Source organism: Mustela erminea, chromosome 4 (genome assembly GCF_009829155.1).
Source record: "Mustela erminea isolate mMusErm1 chromosome 4, mMusErm1.Pri, whole genome shotgun sequence".
NCBI classification, from domain to species: Eukaryota; Metazoa; Chordata; class Mammalia; order Carnivora; family Mustelidae; genus Mustela; species Mustela erminea.
In genome coordinates, this window is record NC_045617.1 from 8652889 (window position 1) to 8680227 (window position 27339).

The following is a 27339-nucleotide window of genomic DNA, read 5'->3' on the forward strand; positions in this document are numbered from 1 at the left end:
AGTATCAAACTTAAAACCCTGGCCCCAACCTTTCCACTGAACTCTAGACTCAGATCTCCAACCTACCAACTCAACACACCCATTTGATGTCCAATAGCCTCTCAAAATGAACATGCCCCCAAGGGACTCTCAATTTCCTGCTTCTTCCACTCCATCAACATCTCAGTGAATGACATGATTATCATATTTATTTTGCTCGAATCAAAAACTTAGAGGTCATCTTTCTTCCTCTACTCCTCCCACTCTACATGATCAATCAGTAAGTTATCTGGACTCATCCTCCAAAATGACCCCAAGGTGCCCCTTCTCTCCATTTTCCCTGCGATCACCCTAACTCAAGCCACATCCCCCCTCTTAGCCACAGCACCTTCCTGACTAGTTCTACTCTTCACCTCTTACAATCCATTCCTCAGAAGGCAATCGGTGATCTTTGCAAAAGAGAACTTAGAACGGACTCTCTTCCCACCTTAAAACCCTTGAGTGGCTCCCCATAATCCAATCTTCCCCACTCTACAAGGCTGTCCCTGACTAGACGCCTACATACTTCTAAAAACTCACTTCTAACCACTGGCTCTCCATGTCCTTAGACACACTGGCCTTCCGTGACTTAAACCTGACAACTTTGCTCCTGCCTTTGGGACAGTGCACCAGCTACTCCCTTCTGCCGCGCTGCTCTCCCTCGCAACTCAACGTAGTCGGCCCCTCCCTGTGGCATCCAGGTCTCACATTAAATTATTGCCTTTTTCTACAGTCAAGTCTAAAGCAGCGGCTAAGGCACTCCCTATCCTAATACCCTGTTGTGTTTTCGTCATAGCTTTTATCATTCCACGAAATCGTTTTCCCTCGTTTTCAGTTCATTCGCCTCTTACCTGCCTCCCGCTGCTAGAATGAAAGCCACATCTATTTCTAGTTCTTACTGAAGGACCTGGAGCAAGGAAGGTGCTTGACGCTTGTTGATAAGAAGTGTGGTAAGTCCTCTCTTGCTTTCTCTTACCTGTGCTTAGAGATCGTGCAGGGGCGTCTGGCTGGCTGTCAGAAGAGCGTGTGACTCTTGATCTCAGGGTTGTGAGTTTGAGCCCCACACTGGGTGTAAAGATTATTTAAAAAATAATAAAACCTTTAAAAGAAAAAAGGAAATATTTCAGAAACTATAGTCATTCACTCATTTTCATACTCTAAAAGGAAAAGAAGCTCCCCCTTCTTTTCTTGGATAAACCTGTGCTATTCATTCATTCATTCATTCATTCATTCAATAAACTACTAAAGCCAGACATTAAGCCATGAGGTAAGGCCAATTCCTACACTCGAGAAACTTGTGGCCTAGTTGTGGAGGCAAACATGTTAGCAAGTTATTATAAATGCCACGCGGTAAATAAAAGGTGGAAATATGATCAAGGAGTACACGAGCCCCAGTTAAAGGTGTTAGAAATGTGATCCTGGAGAAAACAATAGGAGCCATGGCTTACAGGATGAGCAGAAAATCAGCCAGAAGTGATAAAGGGGAGGGGGTTCCTGGGTGGCACAGTCTGTTAAGGCACCTGGCTCCTGGTTTTGGCTCAGTCGAGACCTAGGTTATAAGATCGAGCCCCACATCGGGCTCATTGCTCAGCATGGAGTCTGCCTTAGGTTCTCTCTCCCTTTGCCACTCCCCCCTGTTCTTCTGTGCTCACTCTCCCTCTCCCTCAATCTAAAATAAATAAATAAATAAATCTTTAGAGAAAGAAAAAGAAGGGATAACGGAAAAGCATAAATCACAGAGGCAGAAAACAAAATAGTCTGCCCAGTGGCACTACTGTGCAGGTTCAGCTACTCTGGGGGAAGAAAGTACAAGGAGAAACGAGCAAGATCTGAGACTGGAAAAAGAGGCAGCACCAGGTAGTGAAGAGCTTACAGCACATGTAAGGAACTTGGATTCACAGGGCGAAGAGGTCACAGAAATGTTTGAAGAGGGACCCAGCATGATCAGAGCATTTCAGTTTGACCATCCTGTGGTGGCACAGAGGAGCCAACTCGGGCTGTCTGGAGCAGGTCAAAAGCTGGTAAGAATAGTAGGTACGGATGCAAAGAAGAGGTCTCAGAACCAAGAAACATTTAGGAGGTCAGACAGGCCGGACTTGGTGATTACTGGGGGTACTGAGAATGAGAGAAAAAGAGGGAAAGAGAGAGAGAGAAGCATAGCAAGAGAGGTTTGGGGATGGGAAGATAACGAACATTAAGCTGATACTTCAGTGCACAGGCTCTGGACCTGGCAGATCAGGGTTTGCATCTCAGTTCTGTCACTCATATGCTGTATGACTTCGGTAAGTGACTTTAACTTCTTTAAGCTTCTGTCCCCTTATAAGTTAAGTAGAAATGATCTAAGAACCTACCTCATGGGGTCATGGTAAGAACTAAGTGAAATCATGTATGGTTAAGTGCTGAAGATAGTGCCTGCTGTATCAGAAACACCTGCTAATTGGTAAGGATCTTGAAAATGATTATCTAGGGGTGCCTGAGTGGCTCAGTGGGTTAAAGCCTCTGCCTTCAGCTCAGGTCATGATCCCAGGGTCCTGGGGTCGAGCCCCACATTAAGCTCTCTGCTCAGCGGAGAGCCTGCTTCCTCCTCTCTCTCCCCACCTGCCTCTCTGCCTACTTATGATCTCTGTCAAAGAAAGAAAGGAAAAAAGGAAAAAAAATTATTATCTACCTAACTGCATTGGCAGTCACATCTACCTTTTGTATTACTATGATGAACTGTGCACACTTCCAGGGCAGGCCAGCCCCTCCGATTGTCCATGATGCCCTCCTGCCTACATCACTCCATCAATTGTTGGCTCTCTCCCCTACAACATCCATTCTGCCCTCGCTACTCACTCCTAGACCATACCGACGTACAGTCAACTCTCCCATTAAAAAATATGAAACCTTCTCTTGGCTGTTTCCCTCTGGCACCAACCTGTTTCTTTCTTTTTCTCTGCAGCAAACTCCCAGGCACAAATCTCCCTCCTCCCAATCTCTTCTAAATCTCTAACTGAACTTTGTCTTCCCTAACTCCACTATCGGCACCCTCTGCTCCGCAGCCAACGATTCCTACCATTGCTAATCCAACATTTACTGCTTCCTTGATCCACGTATGGCATTAGGCATCCTTACCCCCTTCTCCTCAAAACACTTTCATCACTTGATTCCCAGTGACCGGACTCTCTGCAATTTCTCCCATCTCTCTGGCCATTCTTTGCCAGGATCCTTTGTTGGCTATTTTTCATCTTTCCAGCCTCTAACAATCCTCAAGGGCTCATCTGTCTTCTCTCTCCACTCCCTAGTATTCTCACCAAATGTCATGGCTTTAAATAGCATCTTTAAGCCACTAACGCAAAAATCTGGATCTCTACTCTGGACCGATCCCGACACCCCACTCTCCCATATCAAACTGTCCACTCAACACCTCCACTTAGATGACTAACATGTCTTTCATGCTAATGCACCCAAAACTGAACTCCCTCCAAAAAACGCTCCCTCTAAAACCTGCTCCTCTCAAGTGTTCCCTCTATCAGTAAACGGAAACGCCATTCTTGGTGTAGCTTCTAAGTCCGAGCAGTAGCTTGAATCAGACAACTCTCTTACAGGAACAACTGTAAAGGCCGAAACTAAAACTAAAAACAAAAATAAAAACCACAGAGACATTTTGAAGGCACGAGAATAAGCCAGCCAGTGAAGAAATGAGGAACTGGGATCCCAGGGAGAAAGAAAATACCTAGGGATATACGACTTCTCCATTGTTTTTCTCCTGGGGCATTTGCTGAGTTTACGGGCAAGTAGAAAGCAGTGGTGAAGAGTGTCAGGAGTCTTTCAGATCTGAGCAGATAAAAATTACAGTTGAGAACTACAGACAGAACTTGAAGGGACAAGACCCCAGACAAAGTAGATTCACAGAGAAATAAGCCTGACAATTTGGTTTTTATCCTTAAGGTGTTTACTGAATTCTAAGCTGTAAAGACACTAAAAATCAAGAAACCAAGACAGTGCAAAGTGGCTAAAAAGGCAAGCAGGCCTTTTAATAACCTCGTGGACTTGGAAATACAAAAATTGGAGTGCAAGGTTCCTAGAGATGGGTACCTATTGAACATCCCAGGCTTTCTGCTGAGATTCCTAAAGGCTTAGGCTCTTGGATCAGAGCAAACCAGAAAGCAATCAGCCCTCCCAATGCCTGAATTCTTGATTAAAGGTCTCCTACCCCAGGGTGCCTGGGTGGATCAGTGGGTTAAAGCCTCTGTGTCGGGCTCAGGTCATGATCCCAGGGTCCTGGGATGGAGCCCCGCATTGGGCTCTCTGCTCAGCAAGGAGCCTGCTTCCTCCTCTCTCTCTCTCTCTGCCTGCTTCTCTGCCTACTTGTGATCTTTGTCTGTCAAATAAATAAATAAAATCTTTAAAAAAAAAAAAAGTCACCTACCCCTACTCTAATTGCCAGCCAGAATAAAATTAAATCCTCCAGAAAGAGACAACATCAGCCAGAGCCTCTCCGCAATTTCTTCTGCGTAATGTTTAACATCTTATGAAAAACTTTAGCGTGATCTTTAACTCCTTTCCTTCTCTAGTGTTCCATTTCTAACCCATCTGTATCTACCTTCAAAATAGATTCAGGATCTCTCTGACCACTCCATTGCCTGGCCCCTGATCCAAACCACGTTCTCAGCCAGGCTTACTGGTTCGATTTGGTCTCCTGCTTCTGCTTTGCCCTGCTTCAGTCTATTCTCAACCCAGCAACTAGAACAGATATGCTTTTTTGAAAAATTAAATTATGTCAGGGCACCTAAGTGATTCATGGGTTATGTGCCAGCCTTTGGCTCACGTCATGATCTCGGGGTCCTGGGATGGAACCCCAGGTCTGCAGGCTCCAGGCTCCGCAGGCGGTCTGCTTCTCCCTCCCCCTCCGGCCCTCCTTCCCCTGCTCCTGCAGGCTCTCTCTCTTTCTTCCTCTCTCAGATAAATAAATAAATAAATGTTAAGCTTCTATTCAAAAGCCTTTGGGGTTTTTAACCTCAGAGTAAAAGTCCATCTTCACGCTGACCAACAAGGCACAACGATCTGAATTCATTCCCTCTGACTTCGTCTCCTAATGCTTTTCCCTGCTCCACCCCCTCTAGCCTCCTTAGTCTTACTTAGAACACACCAGCTTTGTACCTGCCTTAGAACTTTGCACTGATGGCTTCTTGGAATGTTAGAGTTTCAGTGCTCCATCTCCTTCACAGCCCCACTCAAATTCCACCTTCTCAGTAAAGCCTTTCCTGACCAATCTAAAATCTCTAGGTCCCACTCCACCTCTGATACCTCCTAGGCTGTGTTTCATCCTTAGTTCTTATAATTATCTAACATATATATTTTACTCCCTTAAGAGTTCTCCAAGGACTTTGGGCTTCTGAGCCTTTGATCAAGCCATTCTAAATGTACATCCCCAAGTCTCTCACCGGTGAAAACACTATCACCCATCAAACAATTAAAATCTCACTTTCTCCTATAGCCCTTCCATAAATTACCTCAAAATTAAGAGATCAAACCTAAAAGTTTCATGCAGTGTTTACCTCTAGCACTCACCATACACCTTTATTTAGAATTACTTATACCATACCTACACACTGGCTTTAGATCTTAATCTTCAAAGTGCAGGAGGAATCTAGATCTTAATGTAATGGCTCATCATTTACCAGACACAGTTTGAAGTATACTTATTAATGCTTTTAATCCTCATGACAAATCCTAACAGATAAATTCTATCGCCCCCATTTTACAGAGCAGGGAAATGAAGCACAAAAGCGTTAACTTGCCAGAGGCTGTGGACTTGGTACCGCGCAGAACCTGGGTTCAAAACCAGACAGCACTTAGCTGAGCTGAGGAGTGAATGCAAGTGCTAATAACTGACCATTCAGGGATACAAACACTTCACTTACACAAACTGTAGGATTAACATTGCTAATACTGAAACCAAAGCATCTGCATTTCCAAGCACAAACCCACCCATGACGCCTCTTTCTTCAGAGTCTGGGGCCCGACAGATTAAGATACAGGAGGCCTAACAGACTCCACAAAGCACCCACCCCTCTGCCAACATTAGATGTCTCGGGGGCGCCCCCGTCGCTCGTGCGCCCGAGGATCCGCCGAGTGCTAGCGACGGGCGGGTAAGAGCACAGGGAGCGCAGGAAAAAGCGGACACCGCTGCGGAGCGCGGCGGCAGCCCGCAGCCCAAGGTGGAGGGGCGGCGGCGCTGGGAGCCGCCGAGCAGCCCTGGCCGCGCCCTAGCACGTAACAGAGCGGGGAGCCCGGGCGCCCCGAGTGCGCGGTCACAGCTGACCAGCCCCGGGGAGCGGCGCGGCGGGAACAGAAACAGCCGAGGGCGCCCCTTAAGGAACGGGAGCACGTGGCCCTGGAAGAATGGCGCCGACACCAGCCCGGCGAAGCCAGACTTCAAAGTGGGAACGAGGACCGCCGCGCAGCTCGCGCAGTTCCCCGAAGTCCCCAAGCACGACTCGCTCGGGAGACCGCTCCTGAACCGCAGGCGCCCTCGCCCGGGACGCGCCGAGGGGCGGAGCCAAGGGCCGGACGGGCCCCGGGGGGCCGGCCTTCCCGCGAAAACCCCGGCCGGAAGTGCCTGGAGGCCCCGCCCCCGGGCGGAACTCCGGGTTGCTGGGCAACCAAAGCGGGCTCCTCGGGCTGGCTCAGTGTTCCCTGGAACCAGCCGAGCGTAGCTCCCACCTCCTGTCCCGGCCACCTCCCGTCCCGCCCGCTGCCCTTCCTGCCGCCTCTCCTTGCGTCGCGGAATCCCTGCCCTTGGCACCACGCTCACGTCTCCGGCTCCCACGACCACTTAGCGCCCACCTGCCTGAAAGCCAGTCTCCACGGGAAGCGAAGCGACCGGGCCGCAGGCGTGGCCTCCAGGCTCCCGGACCGCTCCTCCCCGGCCATGGGCACCTACACCTACACCTACACCAGCCGGCCCCGGGCCCTGCCCTGCCAGCGCCGCCGTTACCGGGACAGCATAACGCAGCCGTGAGTGAGCAAGCAGCCCCTGTGGGGTCTCCACCTGCCCCGTCCCGGAGCCGCGGGATGCGGGCCCCTTCGCCCCGGCAGACTTCCCTGTGCTGCTCTGCCCTCTCCACACCTGCCGAAATAAACTTCTTCCCTAAAGAACTGTCCCGTGCGTGGAGCCATGAAGCGAGAAGGGGCACGGGCGGGCTCCCCTCCTGAACCTTAAACGAGCATGAGTTGCTGGCGTGATCGATTTACCGTGTCCCGAAAACTCACGGTTCTCGACCTCGGAGTCCGCTAAGTGCCGGTGGCCAGCCGTGGGCAGCTCACGAGCGGCCTTCGCGTACATTTTCCTCCGTAGTCCACAATGCCGTGACCTTGCTTGAGTAACTCCGTTATGCAGAGGGGGAAACGGGGACAGGTGACAGGCACGGGAGCACGTCCCGAATGACAGCCACGTCGAGCTCTTTCCACGCCAGTCTTCGGTCAGGAGTCAGGTTATCCTTCCGTGCTGAACCCCAAGTTGTATTTTTATATCAATAAGTATTTATGGGCAAATATTCGAATATCCGCTTCATTATTATCCATAATAATGTTTACAGGCCTTTCCCAAGCTTGTAGTTCTTTCCATAAGCCTCAAATTTTGGAACCAGCAGAACTTCCCAAGAACGCAGACTCCACGGAAGTTGGAACATTTGCGTCTTTTGTCCAGCTGGGATTGTGCCTGACATATAAGAGGCCCTCACACAAATCGTTGAATTAATGATTGAACCAAGTAACTCTTGATGCGTATTTCAAACACTGAGTCTAAATTCATGATTATCGTATTATGGCAAATAAAGACTTTTTAAAATAAGAAATGCCTGTTACTTTAAAGAAACCAAAATGGAAATTTTAAATTGTTTTTAAAGATTTCATGTATTTATTTAACAGAGAGAGGGACAGAGATAGAGAAAGAACCAGGGGGAAAGAGAGAAGCAGGCTCCCCACTGAGCAGGGAGCCCAGAGGCGGGAGCTCTATCCCAGGACCCTGGGACATGGCCTGAGCCCAAGGCAGATGCTTAACAGACTGAGGTACCCAGGCGCCCCACAAGTTTAAATTTACAGAGGGATTATTTGTATTATAAAAGGATTCCATTTAAAAACACTTTCTTGTGGCTTTAAGTAATATCGAACAAATCATTACTATTAAATTACACCAACACATAAGAATCAATGGTGGTTCATCAGGAATGATTTTTTTTAATAGTTAGTTGATAAGCAAATTGCAGGACCTTGCTTATATTGATGCAATCTGTTGATAAAGCCATTGGAAGGAGTACGTGTGTATATGTGTGTATTTGATTTTTCAGTTTAAAATTATCCTTAGTGGTGATTTTCAATTTAAAAAGTAATACATGCTTGTGAAGCAAATGAAAAAACAAAATAAGGATGAAAAGGGCAAGTTATTTCCCACTCACCTCTTTTCCTACTTCCCTTAACAATCTTATATTATTTGGGGCTCCTGGGTGGCACAGTGGGTTAAGCCTCTGCCTTCCGCTCAGGTCATGATCTCAGGGTCCTGAGATCAAGCCCCGCATCAGGCTCTCTGCTCGGCAGGGAGCCTGCTTCCCCCTCTCTCTCCGCCTATTTGTGATCTCTCTCTCTGTCAAATAAATAAATAAAATCTTTTTAAAAAATCTTATATTATTCTTTTACACCTCCATACTTGAGCATATGTACAGTTATATAGGAGGTTTATTTCCAAAATTGAATCATACTACACATGTTAATCTGCAGTTAGCTTCCCCACCTTTTTATAACCTATAATTCTTTTTTTTTCTAATTTCTTTACATATACATATACATATACATACATATTTATTTTTATATAAACAGACTCCTGTGGTTCATGCTTGAGTACATTCTTAATGCCCAACCCCCTTCCCTTGTAAACTTCTTTCCCTCCTGCCCCCAAGGTAAACCGTGTTAATGCCCTTACATGAATGTTTCTGGACTTTTCTCCACACTCACATTTTATGTACAAATATATAAATATATGCATACAAGCACACACGGGTTTTGTCTACCTCATAGCAATGCTAACATTATACACAATTCTCAACATCTTCCTTTTCTCACTTAATTCTTTGTAGAAATCCCTCCAATTATTTTTAATAGCATGATATCCCCTGGAGCATAAATGTACTATGCATTCTTAAAATTTTCAATTTTTGATTAGGTATTCAGTTTGATTCAAGTTTTTATCACAATGAGGAAGTTCTCAATAAACAACTTTTTGTGCTGGCCTTTTTATTTCTATGAAACAGATTCCTGGAATGGGGTTGTTAGATCATGTATATTTTTAACATGAACAGATGGAACAATATGCCTTTTCTTTAGTGATGTTTAAACTTATTTTTCCTTACATCCTCACCAGGAATAGGTTTTACGGATTTTTTTCTTTTTGGCTTTTGTTAGTTTGAAATCAAAACAAAAATTTTCCTCATGATTATGTTAATTAGCACTAGGAGGTTTTAACCAAGTAAGTGTCCTTTAGAATTTTTTCTATTTTAAAAAATTCACTGGGTACAATGTATAGGACAGATTCTGAGAAAAATGTTCCCAACAGTTAAGACTAAGAGACTCTTGCAGTAGTCCAGGTAAAATATAGCCGTGGCAATAAGCGATGGAAAGATACGAAAAAGATTTGGGGAGTAGAATCAATAAGACTTGCTGGATACAGACAGTGAGGAGGAGAGAGGAATTATGGATGACTCCCAGGCTTCTAGATTAAGCCAGTTGGGTGGTTATTGGTACCAGTTAGAAACAGGGAACACTAAAGACCTAAGAAGTTGGAGTGGGAGAGTGATAATTAGTTCAATCTTGAGGTTGCTTTCAAGACCTCTCAGTGAGAGGTCACTGAGCATATCAATTGGATATATATTCCTGGAGCTCAGAGGAGAGTTCTGAGTTAAAGGTAAAATAAAATTGGGAGTTTTAGGTATGTGGATTATGAGGAAAGCCCTGAAAATGGATGAATTCAGTGAAGGGCAAGAAAAGGCCTAGTCCTGAGATGGGGAGGAGCAAACACAGGCTGGGAAAGACAAGTCCTAGAAAAACAATCTGAAGACTATCCCGGTATCACGGCAACTAGAAAAAAGAGTGCTTCAGCGAAGGAGTGACCAGCTGAGCTGAACCCTGCCCAAAGAGCGAGTAAGATGAGCAGTGTTACATGCCTGGGTTTTAAGTAATATGAGGTCAGGTTATCCAAAAGTGGTTTTAATATATGATTAAAAAAAAAAAAAAGCAATTTACGACCCCTCTCAAAATCATTTTTAGTAGAGTGCTGTTATTGGTATGGGTCAATATTTGACTTCATAGCCATACATCAGATATCATTTAAAGAACTTTGAAAGAAAACATCAACAGTATGGTTTTTCACTACTGATAGTCTGATTCCCCCAAAGCAAAATTCTATTAAGATTTAAAACAATATCATTTTAACAATATATCTCTGAATTTAAAGAAACAACAAGAAACTTGATTTACTTATTTCATAAGCTCGATTCTGTGAATCTTTTCAATCCTTGAAACCAATTACCAGTACTTTAAGGCAGGCCCCTTTCCAACCGTCCATTTTCACATTTGTCAAGTAGTCTAACAGATGTACAGCCCTAAGTCCAGCTCTGCCACTTACTAGTTAGGTAACCTTGGGCACATTCCTTTCTGAATCTCCCTCCTCTTCTGTCAGATGGGAATGAGAGTTCCCAACTTGAAGCTTATTGTGAGCAATAAATAAAATATGTGAAGGGTCTGGCATATAGCAAGCATTCCATAAATGGTAGTAATTTGTCAGGGACTGTGCCCAAACAAAAATCTGTTTTCATAACATTTGTATCTTAGTCTAAATCTAATTAAAAATGAGTTAACTGCACAGACCAACACTATTACAATAGTTATTTAGAATTTGCTCTTTTACAGAGCTGAAGAACCTATGCATTATGGAAACATAATGTATGACAGAAGGGTGATCCGAGGCAACACTTATGCTCTACAGATGGGACCGCTGGTAAGTAAAATTTGAATATTCTAACACACAGCTTTTCAAAGTACTGTGCTGAGCTACCAGTTTGTTTGTTTTCATTTCTAATTTGCTGTAGACTAAAACAGTTATAAAATAAAATACTGATCGATTACTAGAAAAGTTAAATCTAATTAAAAAAAAAAAAAGACATGTGAAATACAAGGCTGATGGTGGGTGCCGGGGATTAAGGGAGTGGGGGATTAGGGAGTTAGTGTTTAATGGGTGCAGAGGTTCAGTTTTGCAAAATGAAGAGTCTGGAGATGGATATGGTAATGGTTGTACAACAGTGTGAATGTACTTAATGCCACTAGATTCTACACTTCAAAATGGCCTTCACCACAATTAAAAACAATAATTTAAAAAAATACAAAAACTCCAATGTTTTGCTAGATTAACAGCACTTTGTAAAACTGCTCTAAAAGCTTACACACTTCAACTCTCAATTTCTATAATTAAATTTTTACAGACCAGTTCAAACAGTTCACAGATAACACTTTGAGTAGCACTGGTATAATATATTTAGGTTTGTTTAAATTATTTCATACTATAATACTCTCCTCATTATTTAATCCAAAATTCTTTTCTTTAATTTCTAATTTAATTTAGTTTCTTTAATTTCTAAATATTTATAATATTTATTGGGTTTTAGGTCCTGTGCTGAGTACCTAGGATACAGAGATGATTAGGATGTGGCTTGATGATTAAGAGTGATGATGAAATATAGTTAATCTGTAAACACTGTGTGATATATACATGCCTATCACCACCACATAGTGATATATGGAATATTAGACATTCTGAAGCATGTACATCAAAACCATCAAGGAAACTCATTAAAAATATTGTATGTTTCGGCCATACCCTGGATCTGCTGCATTTAGAACCTTCAAGGGTTGGACACAGATAAGTGCATCATTAATTAACTTCTCTAGGCAGTCAGTACAGCCAGTTCAGGGACCAACATTTGAAAACAACAGTTCAAACATGCGATATAGATGTGATTTGGCATCTTTAGGCAATAGCAATAAACACTGGCACACCTAGAACTAAACTTAAAAAGAGATCACCTTTTTTTTAGTTTTTTTTTAAATATTGTGATGATTTGATTTTTTTTTTTTTTTTTTAGTTCTTTAGTTAATTATTCAACAACTTACCTAAAAACTCTATACTGAGACTTCCAGTCCAGACAAGCAGGAATTTGTCAATAGCACAAGCAAACACTAGAAGATTCTGGAAGTGGAAAGAAGGAAATGGACTGGCTAGGGACCTCAGGATTTGAGCGACATAGTGATGAGTTCCCTAAGTCTTCTTAAATCCCATTCAGAACACTGGAGAAGCTTGCAACCCAGCACAACCAACAGGCACACGCCTGTTCCCTTTATCCAAAAGACTGCAAAAGGGTAACCTAGCAGAACAGAAACCTTTTTACTGCCCTTCCCCAGCCAAACCCCCATGGAAAAACTGCCCTGTCCCTCCTAGTGGAGTCAGCAAGATGTGGCTGGTGAACTGGACTTCCATCCCCACACTGGCAACAACTGTGCAGTACTCTTCGGTGCTCTGATTCACTCACTGAGGTGGTTATCAACAAGGGCTGAGCAGGAAGCTTACCTTCCATTCTCACCCAGGGGCAGTGAGATGGCCAGAGATGGTACAAGTTGGTACCCTGCTTTTCCTGGGGTGACGGCAACAGAGTTAGGAGGCAGCTGAATTTTCAACCCTATCTGGCAGCAACAAAGAGAAACAAGTGAGAGAAAGCAGTGTGAGAGCTCCACTCCTCTATACCCCAGTACTGGTGTCCCAGCAGGGAGCGGAAATACCACCCCCACCACGCACCAATAAGGTGATTGATACAAATTGATCCTCAGCTTTCACATGGGGCCAAGCAGGAGGCTGAATTGCTATCTCCACCCATGCCTGCATGCCACAGCAAAAAGGGATGACTTCCTGCTAAAAAAAAAGATTCAGATCCAGAGTTTCACATCCTAACACCCAAAATTTCCAGGATACAAAAAAAAAAAAGAAAAATCACTCATCATACCAAGAACCAGAGCAGTCACAACCGGAATGAGGAAAATCAGTCAAGAGATGACGACACCAGTATGACTCAGATGTAGGAATTACCTGACAAGGATTTTAAAGCAGTAATCATTAAAAAAATGCTTCAATCAAAAGTGAATAATTATGAACATTCTTAAATGAAAAAACAGAAAATATTAGCGAAGAAATAGAAGTCATACAAATGAGCCAAATGGGGGCGCCTGGGTGGCTCAGTCAGTTAACCATCTGCCTTCAGCTCAGGCATGATCCCAGAGTTCTGGGATGGAGTACCACATCAGGCCCCCTGTTCAACGGGGAATCTGCTTCTCCCTTCCCCTTCTGTCCCTCTCCCTGCTCCTCTCTATCTCTCAAATAAATAAATATCTTTTTAAAAAAATGAACCAAATGGAAAATGTGTAAAAAGTCACATGACTCATCAGAAATGACATAGGGAGCAATCAGTGAATTCAAAGCCAAATCAATGGAAATTACCCATTTTGAATGACAATTAGAAAACAGGCCACAAAAAAATAATAATAATAAAAAGTAAAAAAAGCTTCACAGCTGAGGAACAATAACAAAATGTCTAACATTCATGTTTTCTGAGTCTTGGAGAGGAGAAAAGGCATGGGACTGAACAAATATTTGAAGAACTAGTGTTTGAAAATTATTTGGCAAAAGGAAAAAAACCTACAGATCTAAAAAGTCAGTTGAACCCCAAGCAGGGAAAACCCAAAGAAATTCACACCAAGACACAACAAAATCAAATTTCAAAACTAAGATTAAAAAATCCTGAAAGCAGCTATAAACACATGAACATTGCCAGAAGTAGAACAATTATTTGACTAACAGTGGTTCTTCATTTGAAACAATGGAGGCCAGAAAAAGTGGCACAGTGTTTTTCAAGTCCTGAAGGAAAAGGGCTATCAAGCTCTAATTCTAATCCAGTGAAAACATTCTTCAGGAATAAAGAGGAAAACAAGTTGCTCTCAGATGAAGGAAACCTGTAGGATTTGTCGCCAGCTGACTTACCCTTAGAGAAGAGCTAAAGAAAGCTCTCCAAGTAGAAAGGAAATGATAACAGAAGGCGGCTTGGGACTTCAGAAAGAAAGATAGATCAGTGGATTAGGTGAAAATAGGGGTAAATACAATAAACTGTCTTCTGGGTGTTAAAAATCGTGTTTGATGGTTGAAGCAAAACTACAACATCATGTGATGTGGTGCTTAATATATGTAGATAAAATACTTAAGATGATTAGATTTTGATTGTATTTTAAAAGTAAGGAAAATAATGCTATCTAAATGGCAGTACAGTTTCTGCCTTCCACTTAAAGTGGTAAAATGTTGATATTAAATGTTGACTGTGGTCAGGTACATAGTATATCATAAAAATTGGAGCAACTATTTTTTTAAAAACTATGCAAAGAGTTATAGTGAAAACTATAACTTTTTTAATAGTTAAAAAAAGAATTCTAAGAAATGTTCCAACTAATTCACAGGAAGGAAATAAAAAGAAAACAAAAATTAGAACAAACAAATCAAAAAGTAAAAAGACAACCCTAACATGGCAATAGCTGCCTTAAATGTAATGTAATAGTTGAAATAGTTGCTTTAAATGTAATAGTTTGCTTTACTGTAATAGTTGCTTTAAATGTAAATGGTCTAAACAAGCCAATTAAGAGATAGATAAGCAGAGTAGATTAAAAAAAAAACAAAAACAAAACAAAACAAAGAACCCCAACCATGACCCAATTGTGTACTGTCTACAAGAAACTCATTTCAAGTACAGTGATGTAGGTAGGTCAATGGTAAAAGGATGGGAAAAGATAAATATTAATTTTTAAGCAGTAGTTGTGGCTATCTAAATAACAGATAAAGTAGACCTAAGGAAAACAATATTACCGCGGACAAAGAAGGACAATACAAAATGGTAAAAAGGTCACAGTATACCAAGAAGATATAGCAGTCTTAACTATATATGCACCAAACAACAGAGCTTCAAAATACATGAAGCTAAAAATTGGAAGGAGAAATAGACAAATCCATAATTTTAGTTTGGTACTTCAATATCCATCTATCAGAAAATCAGCAAAAATATAGAACTACACATCACCAACCAATAGGTTGTAATTTACATTTATACAACACTTTCACCTAACAACAACAAGAGTACATATGCTTTTTTTTTTTTTTTAAGATTTATTTATTTTAGATAGCACGAGTCGGGGCAGAGGGGTGCAGAGGAAGAGACAACCTCAAGCAGATTCTGCACTAAGCACGGAGCCCAGTGGTGTGCTTGATCTTATGATCCTGAGATCATGACCCAAACTAAACCAAGAGTCAGATGGTTAACTGACTGCACCAGAATTCATACAGTTTTGAGGCTCCTGTGGAATATTGACCAAGGTAGAATATATCCTGGGTTACAAAACAAACCAAGATACTTAGGATATTTGAAATCATACCATAATGGAATAATGTCTCTTTCAAAATTTCAAACTAGAAATCAATAATAGGTGATAACAGGAAATCTTCAAACACTTGAAAATTAAGCAGCACGTTTCCAAATAATCCATAGAGGAAATACCAAAGGGAATTTTAAAAGACTACTCAGGACTAAATGAAGATACAACAAATCCAAATTTGTGTTTCATGCCAAAACAGCACTGAAATGAAAAAAACTAAAAAGGAAAGACTTCAAATCAATAATCTAACCTCCTACCTCAATAAATGGGGAAAAGATGAGAAAAATAAACCCAAAGTAAGCAGAAGGAAGAAAGTAATAAAGATAAAAGCAGAAAGCACTCACATTGAAAACAGTAACAATAGCAGCCCCTGGGTGGCTCCTTTGGCTAAGATGGGACTCTTAATTTTGACTTAGGTCATAATCCCAGGGGGTGAGATGGAGCCCCAAATCAGGCTCAGTGCTGGGTGTGAAGCCTGATTAAGATTCTCTTTCTCTCTCTTTCCCCTCCTACCTCCACTTACATGCACTCACCCTCTCTCAAAAAAAAAAAAAAAAAAAAAAAAGTAGAGGCACCTGGGTGGCTCAGTCAGTTAAGTGTAGAACTCAGTTTTGGCTCAGGTCATGATTTCATGGGTCCTGAGATTGAGCCCCACTTCAGGCTCCACACTTAGCAGAGGGTCTGCTTGAAGATTCTCCGCCACCCATCCTCCTCCCCCATGCATGTGCACTTGCATGCACACATACTCTCTCTCAAATAAATGAACCTTTTTTAAAAGCACACAAAAACAACATAGAAAATCAATGGACCCAAAAGCTGGTTCTCTGAATAAAATCAATAAAATTGGTAAACCTCTAGCAAAACTACCAAATTAAAAATGAGAAAGAAAACACAAATAGCAGATACCAGAATGACTATCAGGGGATATAACCATAGATCCTGCAACCATGAAAAGATTAAATTTCTTATCTTTGAAAAGATCAGTAAAATTGATAAGCCTCTAGCAAAACTGACAAAAAAGGTAAAAGAGGGATTCCTGGGTGGCTCAGTAGGTTAAGCGTCTGTCTTCAGCTCAGGCTATGATCCTAGGGTCCTAGGATCGAGCCGGGTGTCTGCTCCCTGCTTGGCTTGGAGTCAGCTTCTCCCTGTTCCCCCTCTCCTACCCCCCCCCACCACTCGTGCTCACTCTCTCTCGCTCTCTTCTGTTTCTCTCTGTCAAATAAATTAATTAAAATCTTTTAAAAAAAGAAAGGAAGTAGAAGAGGAGAAACAAATAAGCAAATATCAGGGATGTAACTAGTAAAGATTCTCTATCTAGTAAAAGAGTAAAAGGATCATAATAGAATACTACAAATAAATCTATACATATAATTCAACAAACTAGATGAAATGGGCTGATTCTTTAAACTATAAACTACCAAAATTCACCTAACATGAAATAGATATTCTGAATTGTCTAATAACTATTAAAGAAATTGAATTTCTAATTTAAAAGCTTTAAAAAAAAAAAAACAAAAAACAAGCTTTCAAAAAAGAAATATCCAGGCCCAGATAGTTGCACTGGAAAATTCTACCAAGGATTTTTTTTTTTAATTCTCATTGATTTTACACAATTTACATAATTTTACACAATCTCTTCCAGAAAATAAAAGAAGAAGGAAAACTTCAGGGAATCAGTATTACCCTGATAATCAAATCAGACAAAGACACCTATAGACCAATAGCTATCATGAATGTCAACGCAAAAGTCCTCAACAAAATACTAGCAAAGAGAAACCAGTGGGGATTCCACACTCAACCGGAAGTCTGCTTGAGATTCTCTCTCTCTCTCCTGCTCTCCCTCCCCATCCCACTCAAGTGCTCTCTCTCACCCTTTCTCAAAAAAATAAATAAATCTATGATATCATCACAACCAGAAAAAGTGTGTGCATTTAAATGACAATGGCCACTGTATTAGGGAAATGGGAATATGGCATATTTTTAATAAATTTTAATGTTACCAGATTGTTTTTACAATTCTAATTTTAAATATTAAAATTTTTTTCCACACAAAGTCTTTCAAATTTCCCCATTCTTTTCATATTTACCTTGAGATAAGAGAGGTTAGTTATAGGAAATGACTACAGAATGAGATACAGATATGAAATCAAGGACCTCTAAATATTGCAGAGCTCTACTGTAAATAATTACATTTTTAACCCATAATCAGCTATTGTTTTGTACACTGGGACAGGCTTTGTTCGGACTGAGAATATTTCCTTTGTGACCTTACATATTTTTTCAGGAATTTTGTCTATGTGAAATTCAGATTTTTTTTTTTAGATCCTAGTGCTTTTCAGTTCCTTAACTATACATTAAAATGTATTTTAACTGAGTAATTCTACAGTATACTTGGTTATGAGGCATCCAAGGAATTCACGGTAAAAATGCTTGAATAAGGAAAAAATTTATTAGATGGGATTCTGCAGCTGTTTATTCCAGGCAACAGTCACACTTTGAAGTTACTTACATGCTTCATCAGATAACTTTATAATTACCTGACAAATTTCAAACAGAATTTTAATCATGAAGTCACTGATAATCAGGAAGAATTGTATGACAGATGCTCTTACGCTGTCCACTTCTGGAATGGCAGTTCTGTATGCTTTGAGAAATATCTTCTAAATTTTGGAAGCCTTTTCTGTCACTCAGCCTGGGCAGCCTGATCCTCTAGAGATTCAGAGACAGCAGCAGGCGAAGAGGAGGGCTCTTGCCAGAAAACGAGCCCAAGAACAGCTCAGACCACGAACCCCCGAACCCGTGGAAGGCAGAAAGCACGTGGATGTGCAAACAGGTATGTAACCATGGCCCTGGCATCATGGCTCCTGGGTTTGCTCACTTTTCTAAGTCAATTCTTTTTTTTTTTTGCTTTTATATTACTTACATATCCATTAATCTATGCAGTACTGCCCCAGTCACATGGTAGGAAGAGCGCATTCATTCAACAAATTCATAGACTGTATTTTATTATTATATTGGGTATAGCTGGAAGTATGCAATAAGGTTAAAAAAATTTATGACCAAATTAATTCTCTCTTAGCTCTTTTCACATACTTCTCTCTCCACCTGGGATTATTTCTCTCTCTCTTTTTTTTTTTTTTTATATCCCAACATGAATCCTTGCTGGACCTACAGGAGAAGAGAGCAAGGAAGTTCTACTTTGACATTTTGTCTTTTGAGAGGCATGAACTCAGCCAGATCTGACTCCTCCCCCTCTCTCCCCAAAGCCTCTTCTGCTCTGTCCTTCTTTCACTGCATACATTCCCCAAGGCCACATGGGCTCTGCTGGGCCAGTGCCAGGCTTTCCTACTCATTTGGCTGTTCTCAGTTAGGATTACCGGGACCTCTAGGGTTGAGCGGTGGTGTTGTCAGGATCTTGACAATCAGACAACACATGGTGTTTTCCTTAGACTGATGTAACTACTCAGGTTTCACCTTGCATCTTGCCAAGATGGTGAGTGGTTTTACCAGTTATTGCTGGGTAGTTAGGACAAAAGGAACCAAACCATTCCAGGTCTTTTCCCCCCTATCTTGAGGCCAAGACTAGAATGCATATATGTCCATAATTAGCCAATGTAGCTATAATTCTACAAGAGCTAAATTTTAGTGTTTCTTTATACATCAAAATATCAAGTGATACAGTAGCAGCTGCTTTGTATTGAGTTTTCCTATATCTGAGACCATTTCAAAGTCCTCTACCTGTGCATCTCCTTTATTATTAAAAACTCCTTGTGATGAGTCATTATGATCCCTTTTACGGATAAAGAAACTCAGGCTCTAAGAAGTTGTAACTTGACTAGGTCCTGTGTTCAACATCTGACTTCAGTTCTCATGTTCTTTGCATGATACTACACTGCCCTTGCCTAGGATAAATGATTCCTAAGGTGAAATTTGTTTCGTGTGTCTGTTTAATGATCTATAGCCTAGAGGGAACATCAAGTAACATCGTGCCTAAGTTTTAAAATATCCAGGAATTTTGAAATCTTTATATGTTTACTATCTTAGGACTCTTGTTATACAGATGGATTATTAACTCTCCGTCTCTAATCATACTTTGCATCTTACATTCACCTAAGCTTCATGTTCTTTAGTTCCATTTTCAAGTACTAAGCTCAGTGCTTTCTCAATGTTCCATAAATGCCCTAGCCTGACTGGCTCAGTGTTCTTCCAAATACATAAAACTGCTTAGGACAAGGCATGAATTTAATCCCACACTTGAGCACTTCTTTTCTGATCTATTTAATTCTGTTTTGAAGGAGCTAAAGTTTCAATACACGTATATGCTTGAAATAGAACAGAATTTCAAACTCGGTGTGTACGGTATTCTCTTAGAAATATACCTTGAAGAAATTGCTGACCGCATAATAGAAGTTGATGTGGAATGCCAAACAGATGCCTTTTTGGACAGACCACCAACACCCCTCTTTATTCCTGCCAAAACTGGCAAAGATGTGGCCACCCAAATACTGGAAGGAGAGGTACAGTACATTATTTGGACTTCTTCTATCTTCTTCATAAATAGGTAAAGTTAGGTTTAGTTAAAAGCTTACAAACCACTTCATAATCAGAAAGATGCTACCTACTGGATTTCTTTCCAAATGTACCTATAATAGTTTTATTCTGAACTACAATGTTCTGATTTACCCTCTTTGCTGATCAGAAATAAAAAGCATTAGAAATATTTTTAGAATATCTGCACTTTGATTTTTGTGTGTTTGCATACTTAATATAGGGATACAAGGTAAACTCGTACCAAATAAAGAAAAATACTATCTCTGGTATAAGAGGTTCCCTATTAGTTGCTTTTAAATTATATAGTTTTCATGAAGATACTCTATGTTAGGGAAAAAAAATTCTAAAATATTTACATTTTCATATCAATGTAGAATGCACAAATAGACCAGTTTAGGAAATTGAAGAGAGGGCAATTCTTATGCACATAATGACTTAAGTGAGATTTAAGACTCACTTGAAGGAATTGCCACTGAATTTGAGAAATAAAGTAAGTCTTCACAAACTACATAGAAGGGTATATTTGCCTCTAAATTCTAGAGAAGAATCACCAAAATGCCTGTTATTCTTGTTCCTTAGCTCCTTGTTTCTTCAAACTGTTAATGAAAATCTAATAGAAAGGGTAAAAATTAAGAAATATAAGGATATTTCTTTTGGGTTTCAGAATTTGATCTTAAAATTGTTGAGTACCAGAGTTCATTCTGACGAGTACGTAAGTCTTTTTATAATTTTTGGCTGCTCTTCTGTGTGCCCTGTATGGCTGTTGTGAGTTTTGGAAACCATAAGTAAGTCACCATCACAGCGTCTGGCACACAGAAGATCCTCAATAAATAGAACCCTGCCATTACCTCTTTTCTGGATATTCTTTCTTTGAGCATTTGGTTCATGATTAAAATTTTAAACTTTAAAAAAAAATTTTTTAACTTGCTTTGTCCTGTGTGTTTAAGCTCTTTGACTTTGATCTTGAAGTAAAACCAATGTTAGAAGTTTTGGTGGGAAAGACCATTGAGCAGTCTCTTCTGGAAGTGATGGAAGAAGAGGAGCTGGCCAACCTGCGGGCCAGTCAGCATGCGTATGAGGAGCTGCGCAGCGCTGAACTCGCTGAAGTTCAACGACTTGAAGAGCAAGAGAGACGGCACAGAGAAGAAAAAGTATAGAATTCTAGTTTTCTTTCTTAATCTTTGGCTATTTAACAGATTATGTCCTGAATCACGTGGTATGTCATAGGCTAAAAATCTTTGCAAATATGTCAGGAAAATGTTTGTTGCTACAAAAGAGGAGATAACTGAGCAACAAACTTTACATTTACAAACTTTTTTACATTTACATTACAGGTTTATAGAACTTTTAGTAAGAAAAGTTTTAGAATCTAGTTTTTAAAATGTGCCAACAGGCATGCCTGGGTGGCTCAGTCGGTTAAGCATCTGCCTTCGGCTCAGGTCATGGTCCCAGGATCCTGGGATGGAACCCGCATTGGGCTCCCTGCTCAGTGGGGAGCCTGCTTCTCCCTCTACCTCTCCCCCTGCTTGTGTTCCTGCTCTCTCTCTCTCTCGCTCTCTCTCTCTCTCTCTGTCAAATGAATAAAATCTTTTTAAAAAGTAAAAATAAAACGTGAAGTATGCCAATTACCTTCAGTCAGGAAACACTAGACTCAGTGATCTTTGAGAGTCTTTCTGGGTCTGGCAATAATTGTTGCCCTATGTTGGACACTGAATAGATAAAGTATATAGGAGTGCCTGAATACCTAAAAGAGTTCAAATAATTTCCCAAAGTCTAGTTTACTGCACAGAATAGCTTAGTTGTTTGCATATTCTACTTAATACCTAATCAAATGGACTTTCCATTTTTCTCCATGATGAATAATTAATTGTGTAAAGGGCATAGGGCTTATGGTAGAGATTATACAAATGCAAGACTGTTTGTTTACAAATGTTAAATGAACAGTGGCAAAATTAGCTTTGTTGAAATCGGGGAAATCCTTATCAAAGGAAATGTACTTGTTTATTTACTATTAGGAAATATACTATGAAAATAATGAATAAAATCACGTAGACTTATATTTGCTTAAATTCTGAAAATAGACTTCATAAGAAACTATATTAATGCTCCCACTTCCACATGGGAGTAGAGGAGATGGTTCATTAGCTTTATAGATATCCTATAGTCTAGAAGAAGCAACAACAACAAAAGGGAGGTTTATAATTTTCAGAGCTCTGTGAACTCAGAGAAGCTCACAAGTGAGACAACTCACGGATCCACGTTCTTTACCTGAAGATGCCTGAGCCACTGTAACTGTTGTATTGATGATAGTTTATGGTAATACAAATCACAAATACATTTAACTATTATTCTTTGATATTATCCATACAGTTAAACATGTTCATCTTCAAGTGATTTTACTTAAAAGTGATCAGGAGATGAGTCTTCCCTTAAGCTCCATCTCTTTTTTGAAATCAATAACCAGTAGCTGTTGAAATTCATTTAAATCTTGAATGAAAATTATGAACCATTCCGATTCCTTGCTGTCCATTTTTTGATACAAATACGTGTCCAGATTCTTCCACTCGCTAGATTGGGTGTTTGGGGAGGACCTGACCCGCTAAGTAACCGTGCGCGGTGGTGGTTTCTGTGCGCAGGAGCGGCGTAAGCAGCAGCAGTGGGAAGTGGTCTACAAGCACAACGAGACCGCGCAGAAAGTGGCCGCTCGAGTGTTCGCGCAGCGCTACCTGGCAGACCTCCTCCCGTCGGTGTTCGACAGTCTCAGGGACGGTGGCTACTTCTACGATCCCATTGAAAGAGGTGGGTTGGTGGAGGTAGTGTAGGATCACTGCTGCAATACGCATCTTCCTAGTGCTTCCAAGTAATCCCCTGCCCATGTTTATGTTGAATTGGAATCTATCTTTATAAAACAAATTTTTTAAGTCAATTATAGTTGTTTTAAGTAAGTACTGCTATTATTGAGAGGTATACTATAAAGCTCATGATTTTAGGGTGTCAGTCTGTCTGTACTAAGAAGCAACATTGGGTAGTAGGCAGAAATACGGGCTTGATGTCAAAAACGAGTTTGGGTCCCAGTTTCACCATCAAGCAGCTATATGACCTTCAGTTTCCTCATGGGTGAAACAAGGATTATTTAGGAGCTAAATATCATAATATGTATGGAACATAATATGTATAAAATATGTGCAGAAGTAGTTGTTAACTTTTTCTCAGCTGACTTCCTATTCCACTCAAAAACCCTTTGGGGGCAGCAATGAACGTCGTGAATTCATTTAATTAGGTGGCTCCACCACCCTGGGAACTGAATTAAGTGTGGGAGATAAAAATGAGGAGACCTGGTCTCTACCTTTAGAGAACTCACACCTGTCAGCTTTCTGTGAGCACCCACCCAGACCCACCCCTCAGCTAACCTGACCAAAGGAACCTCACCCTCCTTCCTCAGGTTGGAAAGCCCTCAGATGCACATTGCTTTTGTATACAGGTCCTATTTCAAAAGGCTAATAGTATTGTGAAGCAGAGGTTAGTAATGTTAATCTTCACTGAATACATACTCAATTCATAGAGAGAGGTCAGATTACACACAACCACTGGTTTACAGTTATATCATACTTTACCATTTATGTAGTATTTTTCCATTTGACCCTCCCAGGAACCCTGATGGGGGGAGGGGGTAGATAGGGCAGATTAATTCCCATTTTTCAGAAGTAGAAACTGAAGCTCAGGGAAGTGAAATGCCTTCTCCCAAGCAGCCATTCAGCTTCAGACTCTGACCCCAGACCCACTGCTCCTTCCGTGCTGCCCTGCCAACCCCCTGGGGTCTAGCTAGACCTCTGCTGGTAGTCATAGATGCTGATAACTTTTTTTTTCCTCTCAGAAATTGCTGGAAAAGTCAGTTACAGATCATTTAGAAGCTTAAAATGAGCCTCATGCCTCAGATTAAAAATTATTTCTAGTAGTGAATGTAATACCCTATTACATTCTCTATTGTCATCCCATTGAAAACTAATGGATGCCATCCCCCCCCCGCAAAAAGCCATTTTGAAACATTAAAGTGTGTATAATAATGGATCATATTTTTTTAAAGGCTCACACAGTAGAGTAGATTTCCATTTCAGTTTGAACAACTTTATCACTAATGGAAGCACCTAGTTTCTGACCCATTTCTGGATGGCCTTCTTCTCAGATACTCTCTGACCCTTGGAGAGCTTGTCCTAGGGCCCAGGCTTCAGGCTTCTCTTTATCAGCACGGTTCAATCCCATATTCGTATCACATTTGAATTGGGGTTCTGCTCCCAGACCCACATCTTCCTCCCTACTCCCCAACCCCTACCCTACCTCCTTCAGCAAGCCAGAGTGCACCTGTGCAGTTAGCTCCAAAGGCCTGGACACCAAGGAAGACCTCATAGTTTTGAAAATACTCTTTTTACTGCAATAGAAGGGAAATGGACCACAACATGCTTAGAGAATGTGGCAAAAGTAATGCTGTGTAAGTCTATTTGACATTTTGTATTAAGGAAACAGTGTTGATGAATCTTCAACAATTAGGAAGAAAGCACAGATTCTTCCTATCTATAATAATTTATTAAAATCAGTATAATGATTGAATTTCATTGTAACAAAATTAAGCTTTTTTTATTACAGATATTGAGATGGGATTCCTTCCGTGGCTAATGAAGGAAGTTGAGAAAACCATGGAATACAGTATGGTGGGAAGAACAGTGCTTGACAGTAAGCTCTTTTATTTTACTTAAAAGTCACTTCTGGGGGTGCTTGGGTGGCTCAGTCAGTTAAGCATCCGACTCTTGATATCAGGTCAGGTCAGGATCCCAGGGTCGTGAGATGGAGCGTGTATCAGGCCGTGTGCTGGTCATAGAGCCTTCTTAAGATTCTCCCTCTCCCCCTCCATCCTTGCACTCATGTGTGCTTCCTCTCTCTCTCTCAAAAAAAAACAAAAAACAAAAACAAAAACAAAAAATCACTTCTGGGGCACCTGGCTGGCTCAGTTGGTAGAATGTGACTCTTGATCTTGGGATTATAATTTCAAGCCCCACACTGGGTGTAGAGACTACTTAAAAAAATAAAATATTCTTTAAATATAATCCTTTTTAAATTATTTATTTATTTATTTATTTATGCGACAGAAATAATCACAAGCAGGCAGAAAGAGGTGGGGGGAGCAGGCTCCCCGCTGTGCAGAGAGCTCAATGTTGGGCTCGATCCCAGGACCCTAGATCATGACCTGAGCCGAAGGCAGAGGCTTAACCCACTGAACCACCCAGGCGCCCCTTAAATATAATCTTTTTTTAAAACATTCATTTCTGAGATTTTTCAACAGAAAGAATAAATAGAAGAAAGATGTTAAATTTTATAGTTTTCATTTTTAAAGTTTCATTAGCTCAATTATATTAACAAAGTCACCAATTCTTACCCTCAGTAGTATTTTTGGTTCTTGTATAATTTGATCAGAATCAGTATCTTCTCTCTTGACTGTATAAATCCTGCTCCGTTAGAACAGGCATTGACCTGAATTCATATTCAGCGCATTAGGTCACGTAGAAGTGAAGTGGTGCTGCCGTTGTAGAGAAGTAACACAGGGAAGGGCTGAGGTCTGGCGGATGCTTCCCGCTCCTCTGTAAGTCAGCCTTACAACGGCTCTAACAGGAGCAATCACAGTGACTTTTGCACATGTACTGTTCCAGTGCTGATTCGCGAGGTGGTGGAAAAGAGACTGTCCATGTACGAGCATAAGGAGGACCCGCCCCCAGATGTGAAGCCTGAGGATGGGCTTGGTGGTCCCGGAGCGATGGGAGCACCCCTGACGGATGGGGAGTTCCTTGAACGAAGTATGTCACAGCCACAGGGGCCCCTTTCAGACTGGGACTCCCTGCAAAGAACACTAAGCAATGGAAGGTATGTGGGGGACGTGTCGCCCCAAGAAGGGAGCTTCATGGAAGAAGAAGAGGATGAGCAATAAGAAGACCTCAGGGAGAGAACGGTTGCCACCGAGGGGCGCCTCCGAGCCGGGACACGCTCGCGGCCAGTCAGCGTTGCAAGCGATCAGGTAACGCGCAGGTCCCCTCAGGTTATGGAAATTATGTTGTGTTTACTCAACATTGTCTCATGGACTGGGCAAATCAAATATGTTGAAATAATAAAACTAATTAAAAATGAAATTTAATTCATTTATTTAATGGTAGATATCTAGAAGCTGTGTTGTTGTAACTCTAATGAGAATCATGTCTGATTACAAGCTTTCTGTTACCACGAATGGAACTAACAAATATATTTTCCCTTAATTTTTCTGATTTTGTGGTTTGTTTGTTTGTTTGTTTTTTAGTGTCATATTTAATGTTAGATATCGGTGCTGTTAGCCACTGAGACTTTCTGCTCTACAGGAAAACTATTCTACCTACCCCATGAAAAAATACCTAAATGTCACATCACTGAAAGCTTTAGTGCTCCTCCTTGTAAGGACCAACACATACACCCTTACCTGTGTGAGACTAAATAGATCGCTACCCTCCCGTCCTCAATGTTCAAGTAAGGTTCAAGGGATTCTTTGAATTGGTAATAGGCTCTTGTCTGTTTTTTCACATCCCTGCTACTCAAACATTTCAAACAACACCGGTAAAGCTGGTCCCTACTTTGCCTTAGGCAGTTCCCCTCCCCTCCTCAGCGATAATCATTGTTATCATTGTTATAACTAGGGCTGTACCTTCTAGGCCTTTATCAAGATATTCATATACGTATATATTTGAACATTAGAAAATATACAGGTTCCTTTTTCTTTATGTACATATAAATGTATAGTTTGCATTTTTCAGCTAACAATCTATCTTAGACCTTAAACATTAGTACATATAAATCTCTTTTTAAAATACGGTAAGCTATTATATATATTATGACTGTGTTATACGGAATTCACATGTGACTTTTTAACCTGAACTTGTCTGAAGAGTTTACCTGTGCTATTGAAAATTTGGGGTGCCTGGGTGGTTCAGTGGGTTAAAGCCTCTGCATTCAGCTCAGGTCATGATCTCAGGGTCCTGGGATGGAGCCCCGCATTGGACTCTCTGCTCAGCACAGAGCCTGCTTCCTCCCTCTTTCTCTGCCTATGTGTGATCTCTGTCAAATAAATAAATAAAATCTTAAAAAAAAAAAAAAAAAGAAAATCACAGATTTTTTTTTAAGATTTTATATTTATTTATTTGAAAGAGACTG

General features: G+C 41.0%; 1 protein-coding gene across 1 annotated transcript; it reads left to right on the forward strand.

The window, feature by feature from the left end:
• Positions 1–1280: 1280 nt before the first annotated feature.
• RSPH3 (radial spoke head 3) lies at positions 1281–26423 on the forward strand. The gene is given in 10 exon segments (XM_032338403.1): positions 1281–1285; positions 6089–6605; positions 6608–7020; positions 10963–11050; positions 18259–18400; positions 19939–20084; positions 21066–21269; positions 22755–22917; positions 24760–24846; positions 25818–26423. Coding segments are annotated over 10 exon segments (2040 nt in total). The 3' UTR covers positions 26093–26423.
• Positions 26424–27339: the final 916 nt, after the last annotated feature.